This window comes from Paramormyrops kingsleyae, unplaced genomic scaffold, assembly GCF_048594095.1.
Source record: "Paramormyrops kingsleyae isolate MSU_618 unplaced genomic scaffold, PKINGS_0.4 ups47, whole genome shotgun sequence".
In the NCBI taxonomy this organism is placed as follows: Eukaryota; Metazoa; Chordata; class Actinopteri; order Osteoglossiformes; family Mormyridae; genus Paramormyrops; species Paramormyrops kingsleyae.
Genome location: NW_027325985.1, coordinates 227,502 through 254,670, shown reverse-complemented (window position 1 = coordinate 254,670; position 27,169 = coordinate 227,502). Strand labels below are relative to the sequence as shown.

The following is a 27,169-nucleotide window of genomic DNA, read 5'->3' as shown; positions in this document are numbered from 1 at the left end:
ACATTTTCTACATGGTCTGTGAATGCTAGTGATCACCTATTTACGCTTGGACGTGCGCATTTTAACCTCGAACAGGATTTATATAAGAAAAGTTGAGTTAATTTCATCTGTTAGTTTTAGACATTATAAAATAAAATGCAAAAGAAAAAAATAAATAGTAGGAATATGTTTTAGGTTCGGTTATGCTGGTAAAAAAACTATAATTTTTAAAATGTATTTATCAGAAGATATAAAATACAGCATAAAAAGACTACCCATGAAGGTGCCAAATCACAGAAAATCTGTGGTACTGGTTTATTATTGTAGAAACGTCAAAACAAACACACACATAACATATATTATTGCTATTTAAGTAATATTTCACAGTGGGACTGAGATTTAAATATATAAATACTATTTATAATATTCATAATAACTATCATGGGGGCATTTTAGCCAATTAACATTGTATAGACATTACTTGCATTAGTTTGGCTATAATCAGTTTAAATATATGTAAAACAATAATAAATATAAGGAATTGAAAATTATGCGATGTTAATAGCCTCGATTTAAAAAAAAGCTGTGGACGATGACAGTGGCTGAAAGGATCTGAAAGCGATGTATGTGGCCTGTAATGAACGCCTCAATGACGACACTGGATTTTCACAGAATGAACTGAGCCAGAATCGGATTACACGGGCTCTCACAGATGTGCGTAATCTGTTTTATACCATTAGCCTGGAAATTACTTGAGTTTGGAGTAACAGTAAATTATCATCAAATTCCCGTCAAGCATATGAAAAGCAACATTGTAAATTACATAGTTCTCTTCGATAGCGATCAAATGTGATTTTTCATAGTTCAAATCAAGATCTGAATTTAACCTACTGAAAGATGATTTAATAAAACAGTTCTTGCATTGGTTTGTGCCGCCGTATAATAGTATTTTGCCACTAATTACATAATAAAGTAGTTATTACGTCATTCAATAGCGACACGTACGAAATGGTCCAGTATTAGCCTAAGTATTATTGGTAAACAACTTTCACATTTATTTACTGTATGTAATTTTATAATAATTAAGAGCTTCTGCAATATAAGTTACAGTGCTGATGCATTAGCTTTTACCGCTTTGTGGGAAGTGTTATTTAAATATATTGATCAGAGAAATACAGAATCAAAGAGTTGCAAATACCGATTTTTAACAAACAGTAGAACTAGAAAATATCTTGCTATCACCATGCAACTTACTAAAATTCAGTCAAAATTAAAACTACAAGTACCATAAGGCTTATGTACAATTGTAGTTCTCAAAAACTGGACTACAATGATCACAAGACTAATGAAACCTTGTGCCTCGATCATCATCTAAACTGACGAGGAGGTAAGACAGCATTAACAACACTCACGTTGGCATTCATAATGTTCGCAATATAGTATCATGTACTGATATTTAATAACATTTATTTACAGTGTATTTATTTATCATACTGGTAAATCGGTAGCATACCAGTTCCTTCAGCAGCACATTAACGTTGCTTGAAATTTTGTTGGGGATAGGGCTGTCGATTGCTGGTTTTCTGTCTCGGTGGATGAGACCTTGTTTCCGCCGCTCCTGTTTAGCTGCTATGCGAGAAAGTACTCACTCTAAACTGTAATGAATGCTAGCTTCATCGAAGTCTTACAAAAGCAGTAAATGATAGTAAGGATAATTACTAAATTATAGAGGTGTACGAAGTGTTCGGATTAATTTGGTAAACACTGTTGTGTAGTGTTGCAGAAAGCAGCAGCATTAGTCTGCTTTTAAAGCATACAGTTTTAAGGATTTTTATTTATTTTCGTTTATTTGGCACGTTCCTCAGGCTATATTTGCTGGGACAGCTTTGTTATTTTAGGCTAGGCTGATCCGGCATCAACGTCCCAGACTGCCTCTTGTCATCAAATGACCGTACAGTGACACTGCCATTTTGTCCAGTGTTTGACGAAGGAATGCACTATTATTGAGATTCATGAAATTCATGGTAGCAACGGCTTCTCTCCCACAATCCTGCACTGGATCACCTGTATCAGTTTTACAGAAGCTGCCAACTCTGATGGATGCCTGACATGTTGCAACATGATTTCAACTGACTTTTTGCATTGCTACCCATTACACCTAAGATATAACTGGTGTGTGGAAAAAGTTAAATGTCTTGACAGCACAACGTCAATTTTAGAGAAGGAAGACTAGATTTTAGATTGAAAACCTTATCATTTCATTTTTAATGAAGAACAACATTCTATGTGACGCTGTCTGACACAGAAAATGGTCAACATGTGACTTTGGTCCTGTCTTGGCTTGTTCTTTATGTATTTCAGATGACAAAAGGGCATGAATAAATATGCGCAAAAACAACGAAAGGACTGATTCAATACCTTTATTTAACAGCAATTAAAATGCTGCTTAATACTGTGAACGGTGTCCCATTTTTGCATGTGAAATTCCAATCTTAGGATGAAATAATTCATGAATATTCACCAGCAGCAATGCTTGCAGAGGTTCTGTGGAGATTGTAATGATTTACCAGCAGCACAATATCTTTTGTTCTTTTTTCTGTATGCAAAGCATTCTTTGTGAATCAGACATTTATTATTATTATTATTATTATTATTATTATTATTATTATTATTTATTCAGTGTCAAAAGATAAGGGGTGGAAATTCTGAAATTATTCTGCTATTCCCCTTGTGTACGTGTGTTTGGTAAAGTCTGTACATGTGTCAGATTAATGGCAGGGATCACAGATGCGGACAGAAGTCTGACTTGTCCTGAATGCTTCTCGTACACAATGTACTCAGGTTTAATGAACAATTTGTGCCTCCATGTATTTTATTATTGCTGTGGAAAACGTAATATCAGCATGAGAACAGACTAAGTGTCACATCCCGCTCCGTACGATCCCGATGTGTGCCACGCCCCCCTCATTACCTCGTGTTCAGCCCTGATTGTTCTCACCTGTTGCCTGTTCCGTTTACCTAGTCCTGTGTATATTAGTCCGCGTCTCCCCATGTCTGCCAGATCCGGCATTGTATTGTCTCGTGATTGTCCGTGCTTGCCTGTTTTAGTTCATTAAACCCAGTTTACCTGAAGTCCTGGCTTGCGCTCCTGCTTCCCTGCTTGCCTCCGTCACCGAACGTGACAGAATGCCGGATCTCCCCCACAGCACAACGCGGGAGACCGAGCACCACCGGCTCGGTCTCCTGCAAGACTTTGTGTTTTGGCGCTCCCAACCCGAAGTATTGGAGGATCCTGTAGCCCTGGAGCTGGCCACCCGGGGCGCGGACCTCCTCACGGAGGAGCGCCCGCCCGGACAGCAGTACCCGCTCGAGCGGGCACGCAAACTCATACGCCGTCTGAGTGAGCGGCTCACGCGGCGGAGAGACGAACGCGTCGCCCGGAGCCTGGACGAAGTGTTCGCGGTGGCTCCGCTTTCTGCTGCAAGCGGCAAGAAGAGGCGGAACAAACAAAGAGTGCAGCAGGAAGAGGCTCCGTCTCTCTTCCTGGGGGCTTGCACTCTGCTCCCTGCCTGGAAGTTAGCCAGGGAGCATGAGGGCTCACCGCTCCCCTGGGATGACTTCGCCGCTACCCGCCTGCTCAGCGTCCACGGTGAGATGCCGCCTCCGCGGGAGGCATATCCGTACCGGCCGGAACGCCTGCACGGAAAAGGGATCAGCCCGGTGAGAGACGCGATTCCCCGGGTCTCTAGAGCCGGTCTGCCCGCGGCTGCGCTGCCTGCTGCTGTCGCCGCCGATCTGCCCGCGGCTGCGCTGCCTGCTGCTGTCGCCGCCGATCTGCCCGCGGCTGCGCTGCCTGCTGCTGTCGCCGCCGATCTGCCCGCGACACCGCCTGCTGCAGCTGCCGAAGCTCTGCCCGCGGCACCGCCTGCTGCAGCGGCCGCCGCTCTGCCCGCGGCACCGCCTGTCCTGCCTGACCCGCCTGACCCGTCTGCCCAGACAGCAGCTGCACCGGCTGCTGCGGCCGCCGCTTTGCCTGCAGCTCTGCTCGAGGTGGCCGCGGTTGCGCCCCCTGCTGGCCGCGTGATGGCGGCGCCCGCCGCGGCGCCCCCTGCTGGCCGCGTGATGGCGGCGCCCCCTGCTGGCCGCGTGATGGTGGCGCCCGCCGAGGCGCCCCCTGCTGGCCGCACGATGGTCTCGCCTGTCCTGCCGGCACCTGAACTGCCTGTCTCGCCTGTCCTGCCGGCACCTGAACTGCCTGTCCCGCCTGTCCTGCCGGCACCTGAACTGCCTGTCCCGCCTGTCCTGCCGGCACCTGAACTGCCAGTCTCGCCTGTCCTGCAGGTGCCGGAACGGCCTGAGGTGGCCGCGGTGGCGCCCCCTGCTGGCCGCATGCCTGACCTGCCCGTCTCGCCTGTCCTGCCCGGCCAGCCCTGCTCCTGCTCGCCTGTCCTGCCGACGCCGGAACTGCCTGTTTCGCCTGTCCTGCCCCCTGCTGACCGTAGGCCCGAGGCGCCTGCAGTGGCCCCTGCTCTGCCTGCAGCGCCCCCTGCTGGCCGCTCGCCTGACCTGCCCGTCTCGCCCGTCTGGCCTCTGGCTGCACCGCCTACGACCACGCCCGCGGCTGCATCGCCGGCTGCTGCCGCTGCTCTGCCCGCGGCGTCCCCGGTTGGCAGCTCGCCGGTCCAGCCCTGCTTGCCTGTCCAGCCGGTCCAGCCCTGCTCGCCGGCAGCTCCGCCGGCTGCAATGGCCACGCCCGTGGCCCCGCCCGAGACTCAGACTCTTGTCCCTGAGGGGGACCTTGAGTGGGATCCCTCGGGGGCCGTCCTATGGACCCCAGATCCCTCTCCCTGCAGGGACCCACGCCCCTTAGGACCCCGCCTGTCAGTGTCCCGAAAGGGACGGGGCCATAGGCGTGGGGCCCGGTTCCCGCCCGCCCTGCCCCCTGGCTCGCCCTCGCTCGCCTTGGCTGGGGCTCCGGGGCCACCTGCGGTTCCTCCGGCTCGGGGTCGGCGGTCGCCTCCGGGTCCCCCCCTGGTTCCGCGGTGCCGGTCCTTGGTCCCTCCTCCGGCTCCATGTCGGTCGCCTCTGGGCCCCCCTGCTCCGGCTGGGCGTCGGACGGCGCCTTCGCCGGCTCCGGCTGCGCCTCCGCCTGCCGCGGCTTCCCCCTTCTGCCTGCCTGCACCGGTGTTCCCTCCTGCTCCCTCCGTGTCCCCTCCGTCGCTCCCTCGTCCCGTTCCCTTGGCTCCTGGGTGGTCCCCTCCTGCTCCCTCCTCCCTCTCCCCTGCAGCCCCTCCGACCGCTGCCCGTCGCCCGCCTGGGCTCCCTCGTGCTCCCCTTGTTCCTCCTCCCTTTCCGTTTGTCCCGCCTGTCTCTGCTCCTCGTCCCTGTGTTCCTCCTTTGTTCACTCCTGGCCCTTTTGTTCCGCCTTTCTCCCCTTCTGTGTCTCCCTTCTTGGTCTGTCTGTCTGCGTTCCCCGTCCTCTGTCAGGTCCTGTCTTTCGTTTGGTCCTTGTTCTTGTTTTGTGTTTCTGTCCTGTTCCCCGTCCCTCGTTGATGTTTTTGCTTTTTGTCTTCCAGGTCCTGTTTTCCCGGTTCGTCTCGTCCGTCGCCTCTCCTCTGGCGCGCCCGGTGTGCGCGCCTTTGGGGGGGGGTTCTGTCACAACCCGCTCCGTACGATCCCGATGTGTGCCACGCCCCCCTCATTACCTCGTGTTCAGCCCTGATTGTTCTCACCTGTTGCCTGTTCCGTTTACCTAGTCCTGTGTATATTAGTCCGCGTCTCCCCATGTCTGCCAGATCCGGCATTGTATTGTCTCGTGATTGTCCGTGCTTGCCTGTTTTAGTTCATTAAACCCAGTTTACCTGAAGTCCTGGCTTGCGCTCCTGCTTCCCTGCTTGCCTCCGTCACCGAACGTGACACTAAGGTTGTACAGGTTGGATTAAATGTGCATATTATTGCCAAAATAATAACTTCATGACTTCTGGAATGGAAGACGCATCTTTTTAGAGTAATGACTCTTTGTCAGGTAGCACCTTCTAAAAATTAACAGATCAGCTCCAGGTGACAAAGTGTAAACCTCAACTTGGTCACACACCTAATGGCTGGCCTGTTAATGTGTGGTGCACCTCATGGGTAATCCGCATGAAAAGTTGAAGAGTAGGGTAGGGTTCTTGGTCCTAACTCTCCTTCACAATGTTCTATTTTTACAGGATTCAGACCCTTTTTTTTTTATTTGCCGATATGATGTCCTTGTTTTAAAACTCCAGAAGTAATGAAGTGGAGAGCTTGTATACAGGGACAGACCTGTGCAATCTGCCTCTTTATGTCAGTAATTCCCACCACAGTGATACAGGGTGACCTTGGGACTCTCACCCCCCACCCCCCACGCCCCAACCCTCAGTTTCCTTTGTATTATAAAGGAAACTGGATTTCTGATCTCTTCAGATGATGCCCACTTCCTGGTACACTGTAAATCTCTGTGTTGCACGCACCTTGTTCATATGTGCACTTGGCACCAGGACACCCTAGGCCGCAGTTCGATGATCGACTTTTTAGTCCTGTCATCGGACTTGCGGCCGCATGTCTTGGACACTCGGGTGAAGAGAGGGGCGGAGCTGTCAACTGATCACTACCTGGTGGTGGGTTGGCTCCGCTGGTGGGGGAGGAAGCCGGCCAGGCCTGGCAGGCCCAAGCGTATAGTGCGGGTCTGCTGGGAACATCTGGCGGAATCCCCTGTCAGGAGGAGTTTCAACTCCTACTTCCGGCAGAACTTCTCCCAGGCGGGGGACATCGAGTCCGAATGGGTCATGTTCCGCGCCTCCATTGTGGAGGCGGCTGACCGGAGCTGTGGCCGTAAGGTGGTCGGTGCCTGTCGCGGCGGCAATCCGCGAACCCGCTGGTGGACACCAGTGGTGAGGGATGCTGTCAAGCTGAAGAAGGAGTCCTATCGGGCCTTTTTAGCCTGCGGGACTCCAGAGGCAGCTGACAGGTACCGGCAGGTCAAGCGGGATGCGGCTTCGGCGGTCGCTGAGGCAAAAACTCGGGTTTGGGAGGAGTTTGGTGAGGCCATGGAAAACGACTTCCGGATGGCTTCGAGGCGATTCTGGTCCACCATCTGGCGGCTCCGGGTGGGAAAGCGGTGCAACATCAACACTGTTTATGGTGGGGATGGGGTGCTGCTGACCTCAACCCGGGACGTTTTGGGTCATGGAGGGAGTACTTCGAAGACCTCCTCAATCTCACCGACACGCCTTCCAATGTGGAAGCAGAGTATGGGGACTCCCCTATCTCGGGGGTGGAGGTCACTGAGGTGGTTAAAAATCTCCTCGGTGGCCGAGCCACGGGGGTGGATGAGATCTGCCCGGAGTTCCTTAAGGCTCTGGATGCTGTGGGGCTGTCCTGGTTGACACGCATCTGCAGCATCGCGTGGACATCGGGGGCAGTGCCTCTGGACTGGCAGACCGGGGTGGTGGTCCCCCTCTTTAAGAAGGAGGACCAGAGGGTGTGCTCCAACTATAGGGGGATCACACTCCTCAGCCTCCCTGGTAAGGTCTATTCGGGGGTTCTGGAGAGGAGGGTCCGCCGAATTGTCGAACCTCGGATTCAGGAGGAGCAGTGTGGTTTTCGCCCCGGCCGTGGAACAGTGGACCAGCTCTATACTCTCCGCAGGGTTCTGGAGGGTTCATGGGAATTTGCCCAACCAGTCTACATGTGTTTTGTGGACTTGGAGAAGGCATTCGACCGTGTCCCTCGGGGAGTCCTGTGGGGGGTGCTCCGGGAGTATGGTGTGCCGGGCTGCCTTTTAAGGGCTGTTCAGTCCCTGTATGACCGGTGCCAGAGTCTGGTCCACATGGGCAGCAATAAGTCGGACTTGTGAGGGTTGGACTCCGTCAGGGCTGCCCTTTGTCACCGATTCTGTTCATAGTTTTTATGGACAGAATTTCTAGGCGCAGCCAGGGCATTGAGGGTGTCCGGTTTGGTGACCTCAGGATTAGGTCTCTGCTTTTTGCAGATGATGTGGTCCTGTTGGCTTCATTGCACCGTGACCTTCAGCTCTCGCTGGGACAGTTCGCAGCCGAGTGTGAAGCGGCTGGGATGAGAATCAGCACCTCCAAATCTGAGACCATGGTCCTCAGCCGGAAAAGGGTAGAATGCTCTCTCCGGGTTGGGGATGGGGTTCTTCCCCAAGTGGAGGAGTTTACGTATCTCAGGGTCTTGTTCAGGGATGATGGAGCGGGAGATCGACAGGCGGATCGGTACGGCGTCCACAGTGATGCGGGCGCTGCGTCGGTCTGTCATGGTAAAGAAGGAGCTGAGCCAAAAGTCGAAGCTCTCGATTTACCAGTCGATCTACATTCCTACCCTCACCTATGGTCACGAGCTGTGGGTAGTGACCGAAAGAACGAGATCACGAGTGCAAGCGGCCGAAATGAGTTTCCTCCGCAGGGTGGCTGGGCTCTCCCTTAGAGATAGGGTAAGGAGCTCGGTCATTCGGGAGGGACTCCACATTGAGAGGAGTCAGATGAGGTGGCTCAGGCATCTGATTAGGATCCTGGACGCCTCCCTGGTGAGGTGTTCCGGGCATGTCCCATTGGGAGGAGGCCCCGGGGAAGACCCAGGACACGCTGGAGGGACTATATCTCTCGGCTGGCCTGGGAACGCCTCGGGATTCCCCCAGAGGAGCTGGATGAAGTGGCCAGGGAGAGGGAAGTCTGGGTTTCCCTGCTGAGACTGCTGCCCCCGCGACCCGACTCGGATAAGCGGGAGATAATGGATGGATGGATGGATGCACACACCTTAATAAAATTTTGTTTGGTCCAATTCCAAGCCTCTTGATTCCTCCACTGCATCAATACCTGGAAATCTCTATGGAAACAAGCAGACAATTTAGGCAGGGTGAGTATACTTGGATGTAACCACCCTTCATGATAAAACATGCTTCATAGTCAGACTACACAGGCATGTCTGTGGAGGTGACACTGACTAACAGTTTGAGTGAGTAAGGAATTGGTGCAGACAGAATCAAACTCCTGTGGCAGTCATCTTGAGTCTGTGTACACTAGGGGTGTGCAAAGCAGCCGGTATTTGTATCTGTATTTGTATTTGTTGAAGGGGGAAAAGTATTTGTATTTGTATTCGTATTCGAGTAAAATTCAAAATAGGCATAAAAATCCAGTTTTTTTGCGTTGCACTTCTAATTTACGTTATAGTGTAAGTATTCTTTAATTATAATTATGGATATGCAGTAGACAGAGTAACTTAAACGTACCATATAACTCGTATAAGTGCATACAATTCGACACAACTACACAAGCATTGTTTTAACCTTTTTAACCAAACGTTAACGTTACTCTTTCAACAGCCTATTGTCTAAATTACCGAGCTAACAGAGCTACGTAAACAGAGCGAACATGAGAACACCTGACTGCAGACGTCAATAATGCAGCGTAATGGAATAATCTCCCGATCAAACTCCGCTTCCCAAAAGTTATAAACTGCCTCTGGAACCCAGTTAAGGTACAAAAATCTATTCAACAAAAATAGTGATACAGTTAAGTCTTTTTTTCGCTCAGCCGAGTCTTCTCTGTTGCTGTGTGGAGCAGCCTGTGTCAGTCACCTCTTTTACTCCCCCCCCGACTCCTGAACTCACTCACTCACTCACTCATCCGGGCATGCACTGCGGTCTCAAGAGGAAACGCAGCTTTTTAATATAAAGTTTTTCTTGTTCCCGAATACAATTTTTTTTTAAAGTATTTGTTCGAAATAAGTATTCGTAAAAAACACATTATTTGTGCCTTTCCGAATACCGTATTCGGGTTCGGCTCCACCCCTAGTGTACACTATATGCTTCAAACCTGAATGCATGAATCTTTTATGAGTATGCTGGGGTCCACAATTCTGTCCCAATGTACATTTATGAGTGCAGTGGGATAATGAAGTTAATTTAGAAGCAGCCTACAGCATATGTTTGTTGTCAGTACTGAGAAGAACATCTGGGTTAAAGGTATCGTTGGCTAAGTATCCAAGTTATTGGGTTTAAGTAAATTAAGATATAGATTCAGCCCAGGAAAGGTGCTACCTGGCAAACAAGTGGGATGGGATTTTAAGTACTTAAAGGGTGTTGTCCTTTGTCCACATAAAGACGTGGTTTCCACGGTGACACCAGCTTTACCGCTCGCCAAGAAGGGATGTGTTACGTCGGGGCAAGAAGGGAAACGGAGATCCAGAAATGCAGGGATAACAATGCTTTAATAAGACTGGCTTCGGAGAATAACAGGAAGGGCTCTATGAAGAAAGGGAATGCAGGCTTTACACTTCGGGAAATTAGAGTGAGAGCGAAAGGCAAGGGCGTGATTGCCCAGTTAAAGGGCTGACAGGAAGGTACAGAGGCGGCGAGCTGAAATCGAAGTCGGTGTCCGTAATCCGGGGTCGAGGCCAGGGGAATCCATCCGACAGGTAGACACAGGACCAAGGAACACGAGGAGGGGAGAACGGACGAGGCTGGACTCAGCAGGACAGGTGGGTCAAGGACGGGAGTGGGTCTGAGGAGGCAAGGTAAACAGATAAGGTTCAAACAGGTAAGGCAGGGGAAAGCGGGATGACGAGAGACTAGTAGAATGCTTGGTATGGCTTCGTAACATCAGCACAATACTTCGCGAGGAGTGTCTGGAGTTGCTCTGCTTTTAGAGGTGGTTACTCGTCATTGGATGTGTTGCACCTGTCAGGTTCTGCCCCTTTGGGCGTGACCGGATGCTTGTACTTGTAATGTTTACTTATGCTGCAGTAACATGCACACACACCACTCACCCTGCCTTATGTCCCAGAAAGTTCAAGAAAGGTGAACACAGGATGGAGATCGGCTCCTCTGCAGACCTATGCCAAGATCCCCACTGGGCATTTCAGGACAGATGGTTGGCTGAAAACAAGGGCTTATTATGCTTCGGGGGGGGGGGGGGGGCGCATGCATGCATGCAGACATATCGGGGGGTCTGTGTAGAGTGTGAAGTGAAAGGTGATGTAGGGATGAATGTGTTCGGGTGGTGGTGGATGATGACATAAGGCTGTTTGATGTTGATATTTTAGGGTGGTGTTTTAAATACAGCGTCAGTATTAAATGGGGGGAACATTGTATTTTGTGATAAACCCTTGCAGGGATTTTGGCACCCTAGAGTGGTCATGTGAGTGGGCACATTGTGTTCTCTAGTAGGCTTTCCCTGACTGACCTGATGTAATGTAGCTATCTCCACTCCAGTGATACAGGCTGCCCATGCCTCTCACCTGAAAGTTAGCTCTCTCTGTATTACTCTATGGCATGTACTGTAATGTTCTGTTTGATCAAAGTCACCCAATGAGGCACCAGAATCTGAATGTCTGTACATTACCGAGAGTAATGATGGATTTCTTGAACTCACCTGTGCCATACAAAATTATTATACATAATTTTAAATAGTTGTATAAGAGTATCAATCAACAAAAAAATCAATAAAAAAATGTGTGGTAAAATTAATAAAATAAAAGAATGAGTTAAGGTTCCTTAGTAGTAGATTTATAAGTGTAAGCCCTGGCAGATTTAGGTATGAGCAACGTGGGCAGCTGCCCAGAGTGGCATCCTGTCAGGTTTGGCACAGGGCATCCGAACAAAAAGTTTGGAATGTTGACATTTGCGCGATTGATTTCCTATCACTCATAATCTCATCACGTCAATGATATCATGTCACCATGTGGGTCAATTAACCTTATCAGAGTGGATGCCCTGATTCTAGTTTGTGAGATAGGCAGGCTGCCACTCTACTCAGAAGTAAGAGATGGGGAGGGGTGCAGGGTTGAATTGACCTCAGGTCATCCCACTAGAAGCCTTAGGTAGCAGGAGCAGGGGAATCTATCAAGTAGTGCTGCGTACAGTACTGATGCAGTTAGTGAAATCAGTTTTAAATTTTATTCTTTTTTGTATCATTCTAAATGTCAATAAAAATGACAGAGCGGAATGTTGTTGTTTTTTTCTTTTTTTTTCGTTGGGGGGTCGCTGAAAGGGAGTGCCTTACAACCTAGAACTGCTACTGAGTGTAATTTGTATTTGTTAGCATGTTGTGAGCACGCATCAAATAACCTGCTGTGGACACAAAGGCAGCTCCTGCCTCCCCTTCTCTCTGAAAAAAAAGTGTCAATTGTTCCCCTGATGCCTCACATCTCTCATTGCCCATGTGACTGACCGGCACCCAAGCCTGTGGCCTCACAAACCCCCCCCCCCCCCCCCCGCTATATCTCCATGCTGCCATAGCGTGACTGTGGAGTGTTGTGCGATCCTGTGTGTGACCTCCCCTCCTCCTTCGCAAGGCTCAGGCAACAGGCAGTGTGCCCTACTTCCTAACCCCTTTTGGTAGAATGGCCTCCCCTTGGATTATCGCATTTAATTATATCTCTTTAATTATATAATACATTTTCAATAAGCATTCAGTCAGTCTGGTTCACCATGATCCGTGGCCTCTCCCAGGAAGCACAAGACATAAGACAGGGCACACAATAGATGGCACAGGACTGGCACACCTCGGGGGTGATTTGGAACTTCTTTAGACAAAAAGTACCCAGAGCAGGCCCACAGGGGGAGAGTGAGAAAACTATACACACATGCGCAGCTAGGAACGAAAACCTGCCACTTTACCCAGTGAGTCTGCGTGCCACCAATTTAATTATATCAGTATCAAAATAGAAATGTGTGGGAATTGCCAGGTTTAGAATAAGAACAGGAAGCAGCAGAAAGGACATAGGGCGGACCTCAACCAGGGTTTATCTTTGGTGTGTGTGTTTTTAGTCAACCTGGACTGAATCACTTCAGCCTGAGCTGTCAACACTGAGAATGTGAGCATTTAAAGAGACCAGGAAGATAAGGACACTCCATGTAGGTTGGGGAGGGTGGAGGACACGGGGAGTCGGGATGAGTTCCATAAGCCAAGTTTCTATTTTTTTTGTTTGTTTGTTGTGTACCCCCACCTTGACAGATCTTGCAGGGGGCTTAATATCATCACAGGCCCCATTACTGTCCCATTATACTTACCTCACTGTAGACCTATTCATTTGGATCCTTAATTAATGTGTCATTATACTTGCATCATTATAAAACCCTGTGCCTATGTCCTTACTGGACTTTGTGTCATTATACACGTCTGAATTCATATAATATAATTACTGTGTCTGTAGGGTTTGGTGAACTTATTATACTTACTGTACCCTAACATTGTTACACACTATCCATTCATAGGATTGCTCTGTCATTGTACTTAACATTGCCTTGCATCATTACATACTTCTGCATTCACTAGAGGTGTAAATAGTTATAGGCCCCATTGTGATCTGATTTGGTTACAGTTATTTCAGGAACCATGATTAAATTCAATCAGTCCCTAAAAATATTTATAAATATGACCGTTAACTCTATTACACACTATTACAGTTTTTCTCAGTTGCGTTGGGACATTTCTAGAATCATCCTTAACATTTGTAAAACAGTAAGTGCATTTCTCAAAACAATTTGCACAAACAGCACTACATGATGGATTACCTGCAAAAGCCTGTAACTTTCTCAAAATCCTTAGTTTATCCATCAAAAGTAAATATTAATGTCAATGAACTTGTCAGTGCCATCAGAATGACAAGTCATCGTTTATGAACAAGATGTGCAAAATGCTTAGCCATGTTGTCAGTAGAACAGTGCACTTGGTAAGTATTTTCTGATGTGAACTATGGCTAACGTTTTGATGACAATGATTGAAAAGTCATACTTTTTCTGTCTGACATATCAGTTTCAACAGTACAGTTATACTGTACATATACTGTAACCAGGGTTCCCGCTGCCGCTCGTCACTCTCGTCATTGACGAAAACGCAACCCATGGTGACGAAGAAAAACGGCATCAAATCGTCACTCTGGCGAATTCAATTTTCAAATGACGAATTTTGAATTTTTGAAAAGTCGAATTTCATTTTTTCCCAATTTTCAACCGTAGCACCCGTAGGGCCTAATCAAAACTGGCCCCGCGCCCCGGACACACGATCGTCGATCATCCATGTCAAATAAGCATGGGCCGTTCTAAAAGTAGCAAATGTTATCGATCGGTGTGGGGACATTCTAAAACGCTTAATGTGAAAACGCTTAATGTGGTTTAATGTACCAAAATAGCGACCAATAATCACCAAATTTCGCACACACACATCTGGTAATAAAGACTTTCACTTGACAAAAAATCAAAACCGAAATACAAGGAATATGGACTTTATTTTACATTAAGCGTTTTCCCCTCCATTGACGCCCATTATAAGGAAAAGGCTTAATGTAACTTAAAGTACCAAGACAGCCACCAAAAATCACTATATTTCTCACACATATATCTGGTCATAAACACCTTCACCTGACAAGAAATCTAAACCGAAATGCTAAGAATAAGGACTTTATACTCATGGGCGTAAATCCCGAGGGTTGTCCCCCCAAAAGAAATTATTAAAAAAAAAATAATCGCACTATCTATTGTGAAAAATATATGTATGTATACCTAAAATAATTCTGTAAGTAGAAAAAAAAACCAAACGCAAAAAATGCATTGAGAAACAGTTGAGTTCCCCCTCCCCTTCCTCACAGTGGTTTGGCCAACTGCCTGCTTTCCCAGGTCATCTCACCTTCTCTACGCACACGAATCAGGTGTGTGGCTGCGGCTCAGTTAATGTTGAACTCCAGTAAGTAGGGTATTTTATTCACTTTAAATAAAGCGATTCTCTTTAATGTAGTTGATGCAGACTCATTCATAAATTACTTGCGGCAAAAATGCTGATTACCGATGTAATTTTCCACGAATCTGCTATATTAGCGATTAAAATATTACTTATCTAGTTAACGTTAGCTTGTTTACAATAGCTTGTTGCATAGTGCACTGCAACTAACACGCCAAAGCCGTTTCCCATGCATTGTTTTATTTGTGACGACTTGGCATAATGTTAACTTAACATTAACGCCCACAATTAGCATATTGTTTAGCCGTGCATTTACTAAATGAGCACTGTGCTACGTCCGAACTGACCCCACTGTATTTTTTTTGTTTAATCAATATCTATTATGCATTTAAACAGTCATGTTTAAATTTTATTGTATGTTGATGGCTTGACTGTAAACAACATAACAAACAATGCAATAAATAGTTTTGAAGAAAAATCTGCTTTGTCATTGAACCTGAGAAAAACTTTGAAAATAACCATAATGACACAGTCTCCATGCTACAATAATAATGATAGAAGCAAAGTTTTTCATTGTGGGGACATATCTTTATAAGTACAATTTGACTGTATTATTTGTGTCCCCTTCAAAAATTGCTCATGAGAAAAAGGCATTTATTGTCCCCCCCTACTGATGAATGAAATTTACGCCCATGTTTATACTACGTTAAGCGTTTTCCCCTCCATTGACGCCGATTATAAGGAAAAGGCTTAATGTAAAATAAAGTCCATATTCCTTGTATTTCGGTTTTGATTTTTTGTCAGGTGAAAGTGTTTATAACCAGATATATGTGTGAGAAATTTGGTGATTTTTGGTGGCTGTCTTGGTACTTTAAGTTACATTAAGCCTTTTCCTTATAATGGGCGTCAATGGAGGGGAAAACGCTTAACGTAAAATAAAGTCCATATTCCTTGTATTTCGGTTTTGATTTTTTGTCAGGTGAAAGTTTTTATGACCAGATGTGTGTGTGCGAAATTTGGTGATCACATTAAGCGTTTTAGAATGTCCCTCTCAAAGGTACTATGAAACACCGGGAAAGTATTAGCTTACCTTATATATATATAGTAATTATAACATTATTTCCGAAATGCGTACTATACATTATGTTTTCAACACGCAAATTTTTACACAGTATTCACGATTCTCCCAACCTTATCAAGTAGACTCGTGACTCGCCCATGCCGTTAGTTGACCAATCACAGTGTGATTGTCAGAAGAGATGTATATTCAGTGAGTTTAATGATTAATTTATTAAGAAGCGGCGAGAGAGTGACTAAAAAAAACGGATGCTGAAAAAAAGTGAAGAATTTGATCAGTAGAAGCAAAAATACAAAGAAAATTGAAGAATTGAAATCAAACTCCAGGGGGAACCCTGTATAACACACACATTTGCATATGTACTCACTGTAAATATGTATACATATGCATGTATGCTACAGTATATGTCCAGAATGTAACTGTATAAGGTAAATTTACTGTAAAATGCAAATAGAATACTGTAACATGAAGCACTGCAGTAAGTATACAATAGTACAGGACAGTGCACATCGTTGGATTACATACCTCTTATCTTTATGAAATGTTTGAATGACTGAGGACATGGTTGTTCTCCCAACATTCGGCTGCAGCCTTTGACCAGCCTCGGCCACTGTAACACCATGATTGAAGACATGGTCCACAATTGTGGCTCTTATTTCATCAGGAATGTGCCTCTGTTCCTAGCCTCTTCTACCTCTTCCTCTGTTTTGCCTCCCTACCCTTCCATTATGTAGCCTTATTCCTCTTCTTATCAGTTTTTGACCCTGTTAATTTCCTCGTTGTTCTTCCATTGCCAGTTGTGCCATTGTCAATTGTGTGTATTGTGCTCTGTCAATATATGCTTGCCAACTGAATGTTCATGAGATGCACCTTTGAGCTATGTTATAGAACTGGTTGATCATTGGTTGATCTAGCACATTAAACATTCCCCTCTATTGGTGAAAGTCAAGATTCAACTGAGAGCAATTCATCAATTCAGGATGCCTTTTAAAAAAATGTAATAGAGATGTATGGAGAATATGCTTGACATTATGACAACTAGTTCAACCATGTTGTATGTAATTATTTATACAATGAAATAATGCCTAGATGTTTTGGGGGATAAGACTATTCAACACATTACCAGTATAATACATTTTGACCAACACGGCATAAACAATTGAAAATGTCGGAATCAGCACGTGATTGTATATAATCATTTGCATGACTGTGCCAAAGCATTTGCAATTTGACCAAAAGAATGAGCCTTTGTGTTTATGATGTGCACAAGTGACTCGATGTGGAGGATGTACAAATAGTTATGAGAATTTCATTTCTAATCTGAGAAATGTACCAAAGTGACTGAGAAAACGGTAATGGAATACATGTAAAGGCAATGAACTGACTCTGAACATTTATTTTATTGTTGTTATTATTAAAAACGGAAAATAAGCCAGTGTAAATTGTCAAAAAGGCCACCTACTGAACTGCACAGATAAAAACAAACACATAAAGGAAGTGCCATTTGATTGGCTGCTTTCACCTAGGATACCTAGCATTGCACTGATATGGAAGTTTTGACAACTACAGATATATTTTTTCACCAGTATCACCAATACTGATACAGATAACTGGCTAACCTCTTAGCCACTTATGGAGTAGGGGTGGGCAAGATTTAATAATGAATTCTGTCTTCGGCCGGTACTTTGACACCTGTTATAAGTGGTGAATAAGCCATTCAAATCCCTCCACCACAGGAGATTATTAGACTGCTCGTCTAATGTAATCACCTCCATTACTGTAGTAGTTTTGTGTTTAGCTCTGGTGTTTTTGACTTTGAATACTGATAAAGCTTTAATATCGACCTAGTTTGGCACATTTGACTTATGCCAATATCTTAATTTTTAACAAATATCAGTTGATATTGATATGTTACCCAATATATCATACATTACCAAGACTAATATTACTTTTTACTTAGCTAGCTGGTTTGCTACCTGAGAGTCTTTCTACTGTAGTTAGAAAAAAGAACAAAGCGTCATAGCGCAAAGATCATGACGCAGAGCTTCCTTTATGAATATTAATCATCTGCATTTCTGCAATTTGCATGCCAACATTGCTACTTTGCATGTGAATGCGAGAGCACACAAGCAGGAAGCAGGAGTATCTTGAAGGAAGATTTTAACCAAAATCAATTAAAACCAATTTTTATGTTACAGACCAATGCATTGAATCTCCACCTTAATAATTAATTTTTATGATACATTGATGCATTTTTAAACCCCCGTAATATTTGTATCATTACTCAGTAATTACTGTACCCTAATATGATTACACATTTCTGTATTCATATCCAGTTCAAATTATTTTATATAACGCCTTTCACAACAGGGTCGGCCCAAGGTACTTTGCATGGGTTGAGATACATTCCAATAACATTAAGACAGACCAATATAAAAACAGGGAAATGGGAAGACAAAAAAATGAAAGAAAGAAAGCCAGATGGGGAGAGGTATCAAAAGCTTCCAAGTATGGAGAAAAACCCTCTGTGGGTTTGAGGTCAACTGGCTGCCTAACCCCCCTGGTCATGCTAACATTAATGAAAAAGACTGAGCAGGCTTGATTGCTAAAAGCAAGGTGTAAACTGTGTTCAGGTTCAGTGCCAAAGCCCATCACTGAGTCATCATAACCATGTCATTATACATACTGTAATGAGGACATTGCATTGTCGTTAAACAGATTCATCGCTCGCACTGCTACACCCTTATTCAGGTGGTGCTTTTCTACAAAATTTTGACTATACGAGTGAGGCATGCTGACTGAGACCGAGCATGGGAGACGATTACCCACAATTCCGCAGTGTGAGAAAGTGAATAACCATTGGTTCAGTTGTGATGACGTACGCTCGGCATCAAAACAAGAAGCGCACACATTCGCTTCCTGTTTTGAAGCCGAGCGCACGTGAAAACAAGAAAAACAAGGAGCGCATGTGTGCCATATGATTTTTGATAATACTTGGCGCTCGTAAACCAGGACTTGCTCGGTTTCCAAGTCAAAATTTATTAAAAATCTTTGCTCTTCTTGCAGAACACTCGTAAACCGTGTTACTCGTAATCCGAGGTTCCACTGTATCTTTACATACTTCTGTATTCATATCATTAGCATGTCATTATACATACTTACTATATCCTTATATAGTTTATAGATCCATAACATCAGTAGATTCACTTAGCTAACAACCCCCCATTTATTCGGACAGCTGGGTATTTCCTAAAGCCATTAAACTTAGCCCGCTTGTCCAACAGTAAAACATCAGAACTCTTCTTGGATTTGAGCCAGAACCCTTCAGGCTACTGGTCCAAATCCTTAATTAATTGACAGCTTGCTGCCTCTGTGGTTCTCGGCCGAACACAGGAAATTAAGCCAGAATGTGTGAAATGGCACCCAAACGTTGGTCCACTCTGTTCCCTGTTCCCTACTCAGTTCCAGTACAGGGCCTGTTACTACCTGAATAGATTTAAGCTGATCAGTTTCCCTGGGCTGCAGAAACCATGCTCTCTTTTGCTTTCCGAGGAACCATTTTTTGCTGGAGGAAAACGTGGAAGCTCCAGACGGCCTGTGTGTTACTGTTCCCAGGTCAAATGTAGTTTAGATTTCTGTCTGAGGAATGTCACCATTGTGAAACGTCCCAGTGCAAGAGGACTTCATATCTGTTTCCAGCAAAACTAAATCTAGGAAACGACAACCAAGGTGATTTACTAAGGAAATTAAGAATAAAGTCAGGAGGAAAAGGGCTCTGTTCCACAATTGGAAAATAACTAATGATTTCAAAATTAAGCAGGAGTATCTAAGTCTACAGGCAGAGTTAAAAAATGACATTAGGCTATCCAAGAGGGATGTAGAAAGAAAAATTGCATTGGAGGCTAAGCATGACAGTAAAGGTTTCTTCCAATATTTTAACTCCAAGAGAGCACTAAAAGCTGAAATCACTAATTTGCAGGATAGTAAGGGACTTATAATTGATAATGAAATTGATATAGTATATGAGTTTAATGATTATTTTTCAAGGGTGTTCACAATAGAGAACACAAGCAACTTACCACCAATTAATACGAATACAGCATCGTCTATGACCAATATATGTATAACTGAGGTTGATGTGATACTAAGCCTAGCTAAACTCAAAATAAATAAATCGCAGGGGCCTGATGGCATCTTACCTATAGTTTTAAAAGAGATGAGGGATATTATTAGCCAACCTTTAACTTTAATATTCCAGAAATCGTTATCTGCAGGTGTGGTACCATCAGATTGGAAGCATGCTAATATAACACCCATATTCAAAAAAGGGGATGGAAGTAATCCAGCAAACTATAGGCCAATCAGTTTAACTAGCATTACTGGAAAAATAATGGAAGCTATAATTCAAGTGAAAATGGTAGATTACCTAGATGCAAATAACATTATAAAGTATAGCCAACATGGATTTAGGAGAGGTAGATCCTGCTTAACGAATCTACTTGAGTTCTTTGAGGAAGCTACAAGTGAAATTGATCACAAAAAGGCCTATGATGTGATTTACTTAGATTTCCAGAAGGCCTCTGATGTTGTCCCCCACAAACGGCTCTTGCTAAAGCTTAAAGCTGCAGGGATTTTAGGAACTGTGGCAGCTTGGATCAAAAACTGGCTAACTGACAGGAAGCAGCGAGTAGTTATTAGAGGCACAATGTCACAGTGGGCCTCCGTTCATAGTGGGGTACCGCAGGGTTAAATTTTAGGACCACTATTGTTCCTAATTTACATTAATGATATTGACACAAATACATACAGTAAACTGGTTAAATTCGCAGACGACACCAAGGTGGGCGGTGTAGCAGATACTGATCTAGCAGCAGAGAGGCTTCAAAGGGATTTGGATTTAATTAGCGAATGGGCTGATACCTGGCAGATGAAATTTAACACAGATAAATGTAAGGTAATCCATGCAGGGAGCAGAAATATAAAGTACAGATATTTTATGGGTTCCACTGAAATAAAGGTAGCTGATTACGAGAAAGATCTAGGTAGGTATGTTGATGCTTCCATGTCCCACTCTCGCCAGTGTGGGGAAGCAATAAAAAAGGCCAATAGAATGTTGGGTTATATCTCTAGGTGTGTGGAGTTTAAGTCAAGGGAGGTGATGTTACACTTATATAATTCCTTGGTAAGACCCCACCTAGAATACTGTGTGCAGGTTTGGTCACCATACCTCAAGAAGGACATTGCTGCCTTAGAAAAGGTGCAACGAAGAGCTACCAGAATGATTCCTGGTCTTAGAGGAATGTCTTATGAGGAGAGGTTAGCGGAACTGAATCTGTTTAGCCTTGAGCAAAGGAGACTAAGGGGGGATATGATTCAGGTCTATAAGATTCTAACGGGTCTGGATGCTGTTCAGCCAAATTACTATTTCAACCGTCTTCTTGACAAAGAGCCTGGTAGACACCATCCATTAAGTGCCCAAAGCCTCTCTTCAAGATGCCGGGACCTGAATTGGTCTGTTTTTGCTGGTTATAAGCTCTGGTGAGTATTAGTCCTGCTCGACCTGCTGCAGATCACCATCCTGGTAGCTGGTCATCAATAACCACGCCATTGCTAGTGGTGGGTCTATTTGCCTGCCCAGCCAGCTGGTGGCACTTTCAACACTGGCTTGGACAGGAGGATTCAGAACTTGAGTGTCCGCTGTAGCAGGACTTGAGGTGTCTGGCTCTCGGGGCTCTGTGGAGTGTTAATCTCCATTTGGGCTCAGGGGAAAGGAGACACTTTGGCTGAATGAACACTGTAGGAAACCTGGTGTCATTCTGGCCTGGAAAGGGGGGATAAGGTTGGTCAATTACACTTCTGCAGAGCGTAGCGTTGCCCCATTGAGCCCTATGTTTGTTAGTAGAGGGCATTCTCCCTGTTTGTCCGTTGCCATAACCAGTAAACTTTGGGTGCAGTGTCGTTCAGAGGATAAAAATCCCCACTGTGGTGCCATCGGGTTCATTTGGGTCGTCTGGAGGCCAGCAGGCGCTGAAGAGTGGCAGGAAGAGAGCAACAGGCCTGTCTAGCTAATCCCTCAGCACTGCTGACTGATTCACGGCCTCTGGGAAGAAGGCAGCTTCCTTCTGGGACTCACAGCGTCATGAGGAAAGGAGTATGGGTCGGCTGTCAGGACCTCCCTTGTTATGCAGGAATCACGGTTGCATTCAGGCTCTGGGTCTGCTTCTTCATTCGTGAGAAAATGTTTGTGAACCCGTTGGAGTGATCTGAATGACTCCTAAAATGTGAACTGACCTTTTCTCAAAGGTGTTTTTGTGCACTTCTCTTCTTCTTGTTTCCTTCTATAACCCTGGTATTTCCTCTTTGTCCACAGCAGACCAGTGACCACTTGGCGACCACTCAGAAGCAGCCCTTTGGCTCTGAGATATGGAGGTGATGACAGACTTCCTCACACTGATCACCACGGAGGCCAGAAGTTTGCGATAGTACATAGTTCATGTGATTGTGTTTATCGTCCCAAAAGTGTGGCTAACTGCATTATGGGGGAAATGGGCCTGAGATTGTGTTGGAGATACAGGGAGCTATTTTTGGCATCCAGCAGCAAAGGAAGTTTAACAACAGGGCTGGTATTACTGGAAGTGGGAACAGAACATGTTGGTTCTGTTCGGATTTAATGAGAGCAGGCTGTTTTCAGAGTTTGCTGCAATGTCTTAAAGTGTGGTGTCAAGCCAGGCTCGTTCAGGACCCCAACGGCAGAGCAGTAACAAAAAGACAGCTGCAGAATGGCGGACAAAGGAAGTGTACTGCGCAGCTCCCAAACCCAGTAAAACAAAAAAAGAAGCATAATAAACAACCGATAAATGATGTGTCTGGGTGCATTCTACCCACTTGAGGCTTGCTGCAGTCATTTGGTTCCAGATTAAAAGAGCTCCTTCGTAACTGTTAATCTCCATCAGGACAACTAGGCTGTTTTTTTCCACTCTGTTTTTTACCATATAAAACTCACTGAAACATAAAGCTTGTGAAGTTCTTTAAACTGTAAAGTACTGTATGTCGCAGTATTATTGTGTATTATTAGGAGACATTGTACGTTGTATAGGTTCTTATGTTCTTATGTTCTTATGTATAGGTTGTCTATGGTGTCTGTGACCAGCGGCACACCATGAATTGAGTTTTCACAGATTTTTCCAGCAAGCCAGGCACCCTCTTGACTTTTGCTGGTGTCTCGTTCATGAGACAGTGCGCCCCTCTACTGGCCACCTGTAGTCTTGCACTGACATACTCTAAAGAGTCCAACACTTTTTTATGCATTCACTTCTGCACTCTCTTAATTTCAAACTGAAATACACTGGTAAGAACAGTCCAGATCACACCCACACTGGCAGACCTGCTTAACCATTCTGTCTTTGGACATCTTGGACTTATGGTTCTGTAGCCTTCTGCGTGCAGGTCATTGTGTGTTACTGTTGAGAAGGCACCATGACTTAGTGGGTATCCCTGTCACCTCACAGCAGGGGTGCTGATTTGGATTCCCCTTTTCCTGTGTTTCTTTGTGGTGTTTGCATTCTCTCCTCTTGTCATGCAGTTTTCCAGTGATTTCCTCCTGCAAGCAGTCAGGCTAATTGGCGTCTCTAAATTATCAGTAGTGTGTGCTCTGTGTACTCTGTGATGGACTGGCATCCCATCGCTGGTGTTCCCAGCCCTTTGCTGCCTGGGATAGGCTCCCAGCCCTCAGCAACCCTTGGGATAAATGGATGAATGGATGGATGGATGGACAGATGTGTTTCTGTATGTGTTAATACTTATATGTATAATCTCATCTAATATTGTGTATAAACTCACTATTTCCCGCTATTCAAACTAAAATATTATGTGTTTGCTCTGCACCAGAAAACCATACATTTGTACTGTGTGGTTCATGGTGGTTTATTGTGTTCTGTGACTCTCAGTGGTTTGTTGTCTTCTGTGACTCATGGTAGTTGGATATGTTCTGTGACTCTCAGTGGTTTGTTGGTCTGTGACTCGTGGTGGTTTGTTGTCTTCTAACTCTTGATAGTTGGATATGTTCTGTGAATCTCAGTGGTTTATTGTTCTGTGACTCAGGGTGGTTTGTTGTGTTCAGTGACTTATGGTGGTAGCTGATAGGAGCATGTTTTATTTTTCATTGTGTGTTTGTTTTGTTTACATCCCCCCTTCCTCACAAGCATACTCAACACAAACATGGTGCTGCCAGTCACGTAAACCACCCGAGCCTTGAGGTCACACCTGTGCCCTCAGCCATGTTTATCTCTTAATTAAACATGGCTCAATGGCCTGTTCATCACACCATGCTAATCACATCACGCCATGTGCACAGCTGTGTCCCCAGTGATGCCAATCCAGTACTGCATCAGGAGCACGTGTCAAAATTCACCTGGAGGAAAGCAAAGATGCACCTCTGGTTTTAGCTCTCTTTTTATCTTTCTGATATTACCATGGCGACAGATGGCTGTCCAGGAGTCCCTGTCACGTCACAGTGATCCTGAAGTGCTCATCCACATACAGACACACACACACACACATATACACTCTGGGTGGGGTGTGTGTCTCCCCTTTGTATGAGTGTATGAATGTCTCATTTGTGTGTGTGTATATCCATGTATCCGTGTGTGAATGTGTAAGTTCCCCATGTACTTCGCTGGGTGTCTTTGCCTCTGCGGCGGGCAAACGTGATATCAGATGTGTTTATACATCAGCCATCCCAGAGAACTTGCGGTGGGGGGGGGTTCAGGGGGATTGGGGGTGCTGTTTGTTCAGTGGGACTAGGGCTCTGCTCCTTCTGTGCTTTCACCAAACACACCTAGACAGATTTACTGACAGGCTGGAACGGAAGTCAGTCCCCAGGGGGCGCTGTGTGGAGATGGCTGACTGATGCTGGTGACAGTGACAGCTTGGAGTGCTGGCGGGACCCACATGCGGCCCGGAGGCCAGGCCCAGGGCCCCACAGCTGGAAAATACCAATGTAGGTGCCCTCTCCACTGACTCTGAAATTCTGGGAAGGACTGTGACTGAGCATGCCACCAGCATTAAGTACATGACAGAGGGCTAACGGCAGTCTCAGATTTGTCAGATTGCTTCATGCTGCTTTGCCATGGGGTCTTTGTTGCTAATACATGGTCTTTGTCTGGCATTTTGATATCGCTAATAGTCCATGGAAACTTCCTCTGCTAATGAATCTTTCTCTTTGCCTGTGCATTAGTTACAGAGCCTCAGCTGGGTAAGTGTCCACAGTAATTGGAGGAGAGTCACTTCTGTGACCATCCCAGACCCAGAGTGCCACCCTCTGGGTACACTGGTGTCACATGATATTTTACAGTTGTCAGATATTCTGCAGTATAGTATGGATGCAGCTTTTCTGTTTTTCCTGTCTTATGTGATTAAAGCTTATAGGAAACCAGGACAGATTGGCTCCATGGCGTTAGTTTCATTGTTCCAGGAACAGCCATGGTCTTTAGACTGCAGGAGGTATGGTGGTAAGGAATTGTACTTTACATGTTGCTTATTTGAGATCCACTTGTCCCTGTGATAAATTGCTAAACCAGGACTGTATTTCCTTATTTCCTTATATTGTCCACCTGTAGAAGTATGAATGCTCCTGACAGTACACACCCCCATGATGAATAATGCATGTTCTTATTTACTGCAAATGAGCTGAAATGAAACAGAATTTGTTGTGTGTCTGAGTCAGCGATGCAGATGGTGCATTCAGTGGCTGTGTAGAGAAGTCTATATGCATCGGCTAAGGGTGTAGATTTAGGTATGGACAGTAGGGATATGTCCCTAGCAATACCATGGGAGCACTCTTAATGTATACTGGGAGCACTCTTAATGTAACATGAGTTACCAAAAACAAATTTAGTTATATTTCTGATACAATGACAACAATAAAGTCTCTCTCTCTCTATTTGGGGGGGGGGGGGGGGTTGGGACTGATTGGGTCCCTACTTATTTAAAAACCAAACCTATACCCTTGGCCAATCTATTGCCCTGGTTGTGTGTTACAGTGACGCAGATGTAATGAGGGAGGTGTTGCAGTTTTTATTGCATCCTGAACCTTAATACAAAGCTGACTTTGAAAATGAGGCTGGGTCTGTGGGGGTTGAGAGCAAGGGCTCTGGGTTTTGCTCTGTCAGATAACCTTTCTAAGGCTTCTCTGTTTTAAGCTAAACATCCCTTAAGTTATCTTCCATGACATTTGAAGGATTTGTGAAAACCTGATTGGCTGTATTAGAACTTCTTTTTTGTTATATTTCACAAGTAGTGTGTGTTGTGTAAAAATAGCAAAGAAGAGAAGATGTCCTCCAGGAACAATTCATGGTTACTAAATCACAAGCTCACAACACTATTGTATGGATAGGGCAACAGTGACATCCAGCATTAGCCAACACCCCCTCCTTTTGTCTGTTCCTACAGGTACTCCACCTTAGTGCTGTAGTTCTCGAAACCGGTCTTGTACGGTGGCCCCTAGAGACAAAACACAAACAAAAGAAAAAGCAGAAACAAAATTAAAATGCACTGCAAATTAAAAAACACAAAAGAAAAAGCAGAAGCAAAATGAAAATGCTCTGCAATTCAAAAGACAAACAAAAGAAAAAGCATAAACAAAATGAAAATGTGCTGCAATTCTAAAATTGCTTTTTATATATTGTTTTTTTTATTGTGAATAGTCAAGCTGAACATTTTTGTTGAACACCAGCCCCATCTTTCAGTCAAATAACGTAACCTTGAGACACCGTTTGATTTATTATCCGATCCCATGATTCGTTGAGTCATACGGTCAGGCGCAAAAAAGACGAAAAAAAATAGTGAATCACAGAATCGATTTTAGAATCGATTCATTACAACGGACAGCTCGAAAGAATCAAATCAGTTAATTCAGTTGAACTTCCAATCACTACTGTGTAGCAACTGGGCCACATGAGCTCACCGCGCCCCCTAGCGTGGTGGAGCACTTCCGGTTTGGGATGGTCTACTTGCTGTGCATTATCTTTCTGTTTCTGCTTTTTCTTTTGTTTGTCTTTTTTCACTTGCAGCGCATTTTCATTTTGTTTCTGCTTTTTCTTTTGAGCGTGTTTTTTAATTTGCAGCACATTTTCATTTTGTTTCTGCTTTTTCTTTTGTGCGTGGTTTTTAATTTGCAGCGCATTTTCATTTTGTTTCTGCTTTTTCTTTTGTTTGTCTTTTTTGAATTGCTGTGCATTTTCATTTTGTTTCTGCTTTTTCTTTTGTTTGTGTTTTGTCTCTAGGGGCCACCGTAGGAAAAAAAGAGAAAACAGCACATCCTCACCGAACAGTATCATTATTACGCGCCTCAATTCAAATGCAACCAGTCAGATGCATCTATTTAAAAAACGTTACA

The 27,169-nt window shown here is 45.0% G+C and overlaps 2 protein-coding genes across 7 annotated transcripts in view; one reads left to right on the top strand and one right to left on the bottom strand.

Moving 5' to 3' along the window:
• Positions 1-1,634, bottom strand: part of LOC111838794 (homeodomain-interacting protein kinase 2-like) — a 65,043-nt gene extending 63,409 nt beyond the window's left edge. For all 4 annotated transcript variants that reach the window (XM_023802117.2, XM_072708239.1, XM_023802120.2 and 1 more), the window contains exon 1: positions 1,493-1,634. The gene's annotated coding sequence lies outside the window, so the exon portion shown is untranslated. The remainder of the gene's footprint in view (positions 1-1,492) is intronic.
• On the top strand, positions 1,310-24,511 carry LOC140586380 (uncharacterized). Of its 3 annotated transcripts, none has more exons than XR_011988200.1 (2): positions 1,310-1,366; positions 22,145-24,511. XR_011988200.1 is itself a non-coding variant. In XM_072708240.1 (2 exons), exon 2 carries the CDS (start codon positions 6,480-6,482, stop codon positions 7,383-7,385), a length of 906 nt encoding a protein of 301 aa, XP_072564341.1. In that variant the 5' UTR covers positions 1,322-1,366; positions 5,556-6,479; the 3' UTR covers positions 7,386-9,073. The 3 variants fall into 3 exon arrangements, 1 of the variants encoding a protein (XP_072564341.1); XM_072708240.1 differs by lacking the exon at positions 22,145-24,511 and adding an exon at positions 5,556-9,073 and having other exon boundaries at positions 1,322-1,366; XR_011988201.1 differs by lacking the exon at positions 1,310-1,366 and adding an exon at positions 14,275-14,702.
• The last annotated feature ends 2,658 nt before the right edge of the window (positions 24,512-27,169 follow it).

What these genes read in the sequence shown, in the direction of transcription:
- LOC140586380 (XM_072708240.1), top strand. Translation starts at nt 6,480, where the DNA reads ATGTGCACTTGGCACCAGGACACCCTAGGCCGCAGTTCGATGATCGAC.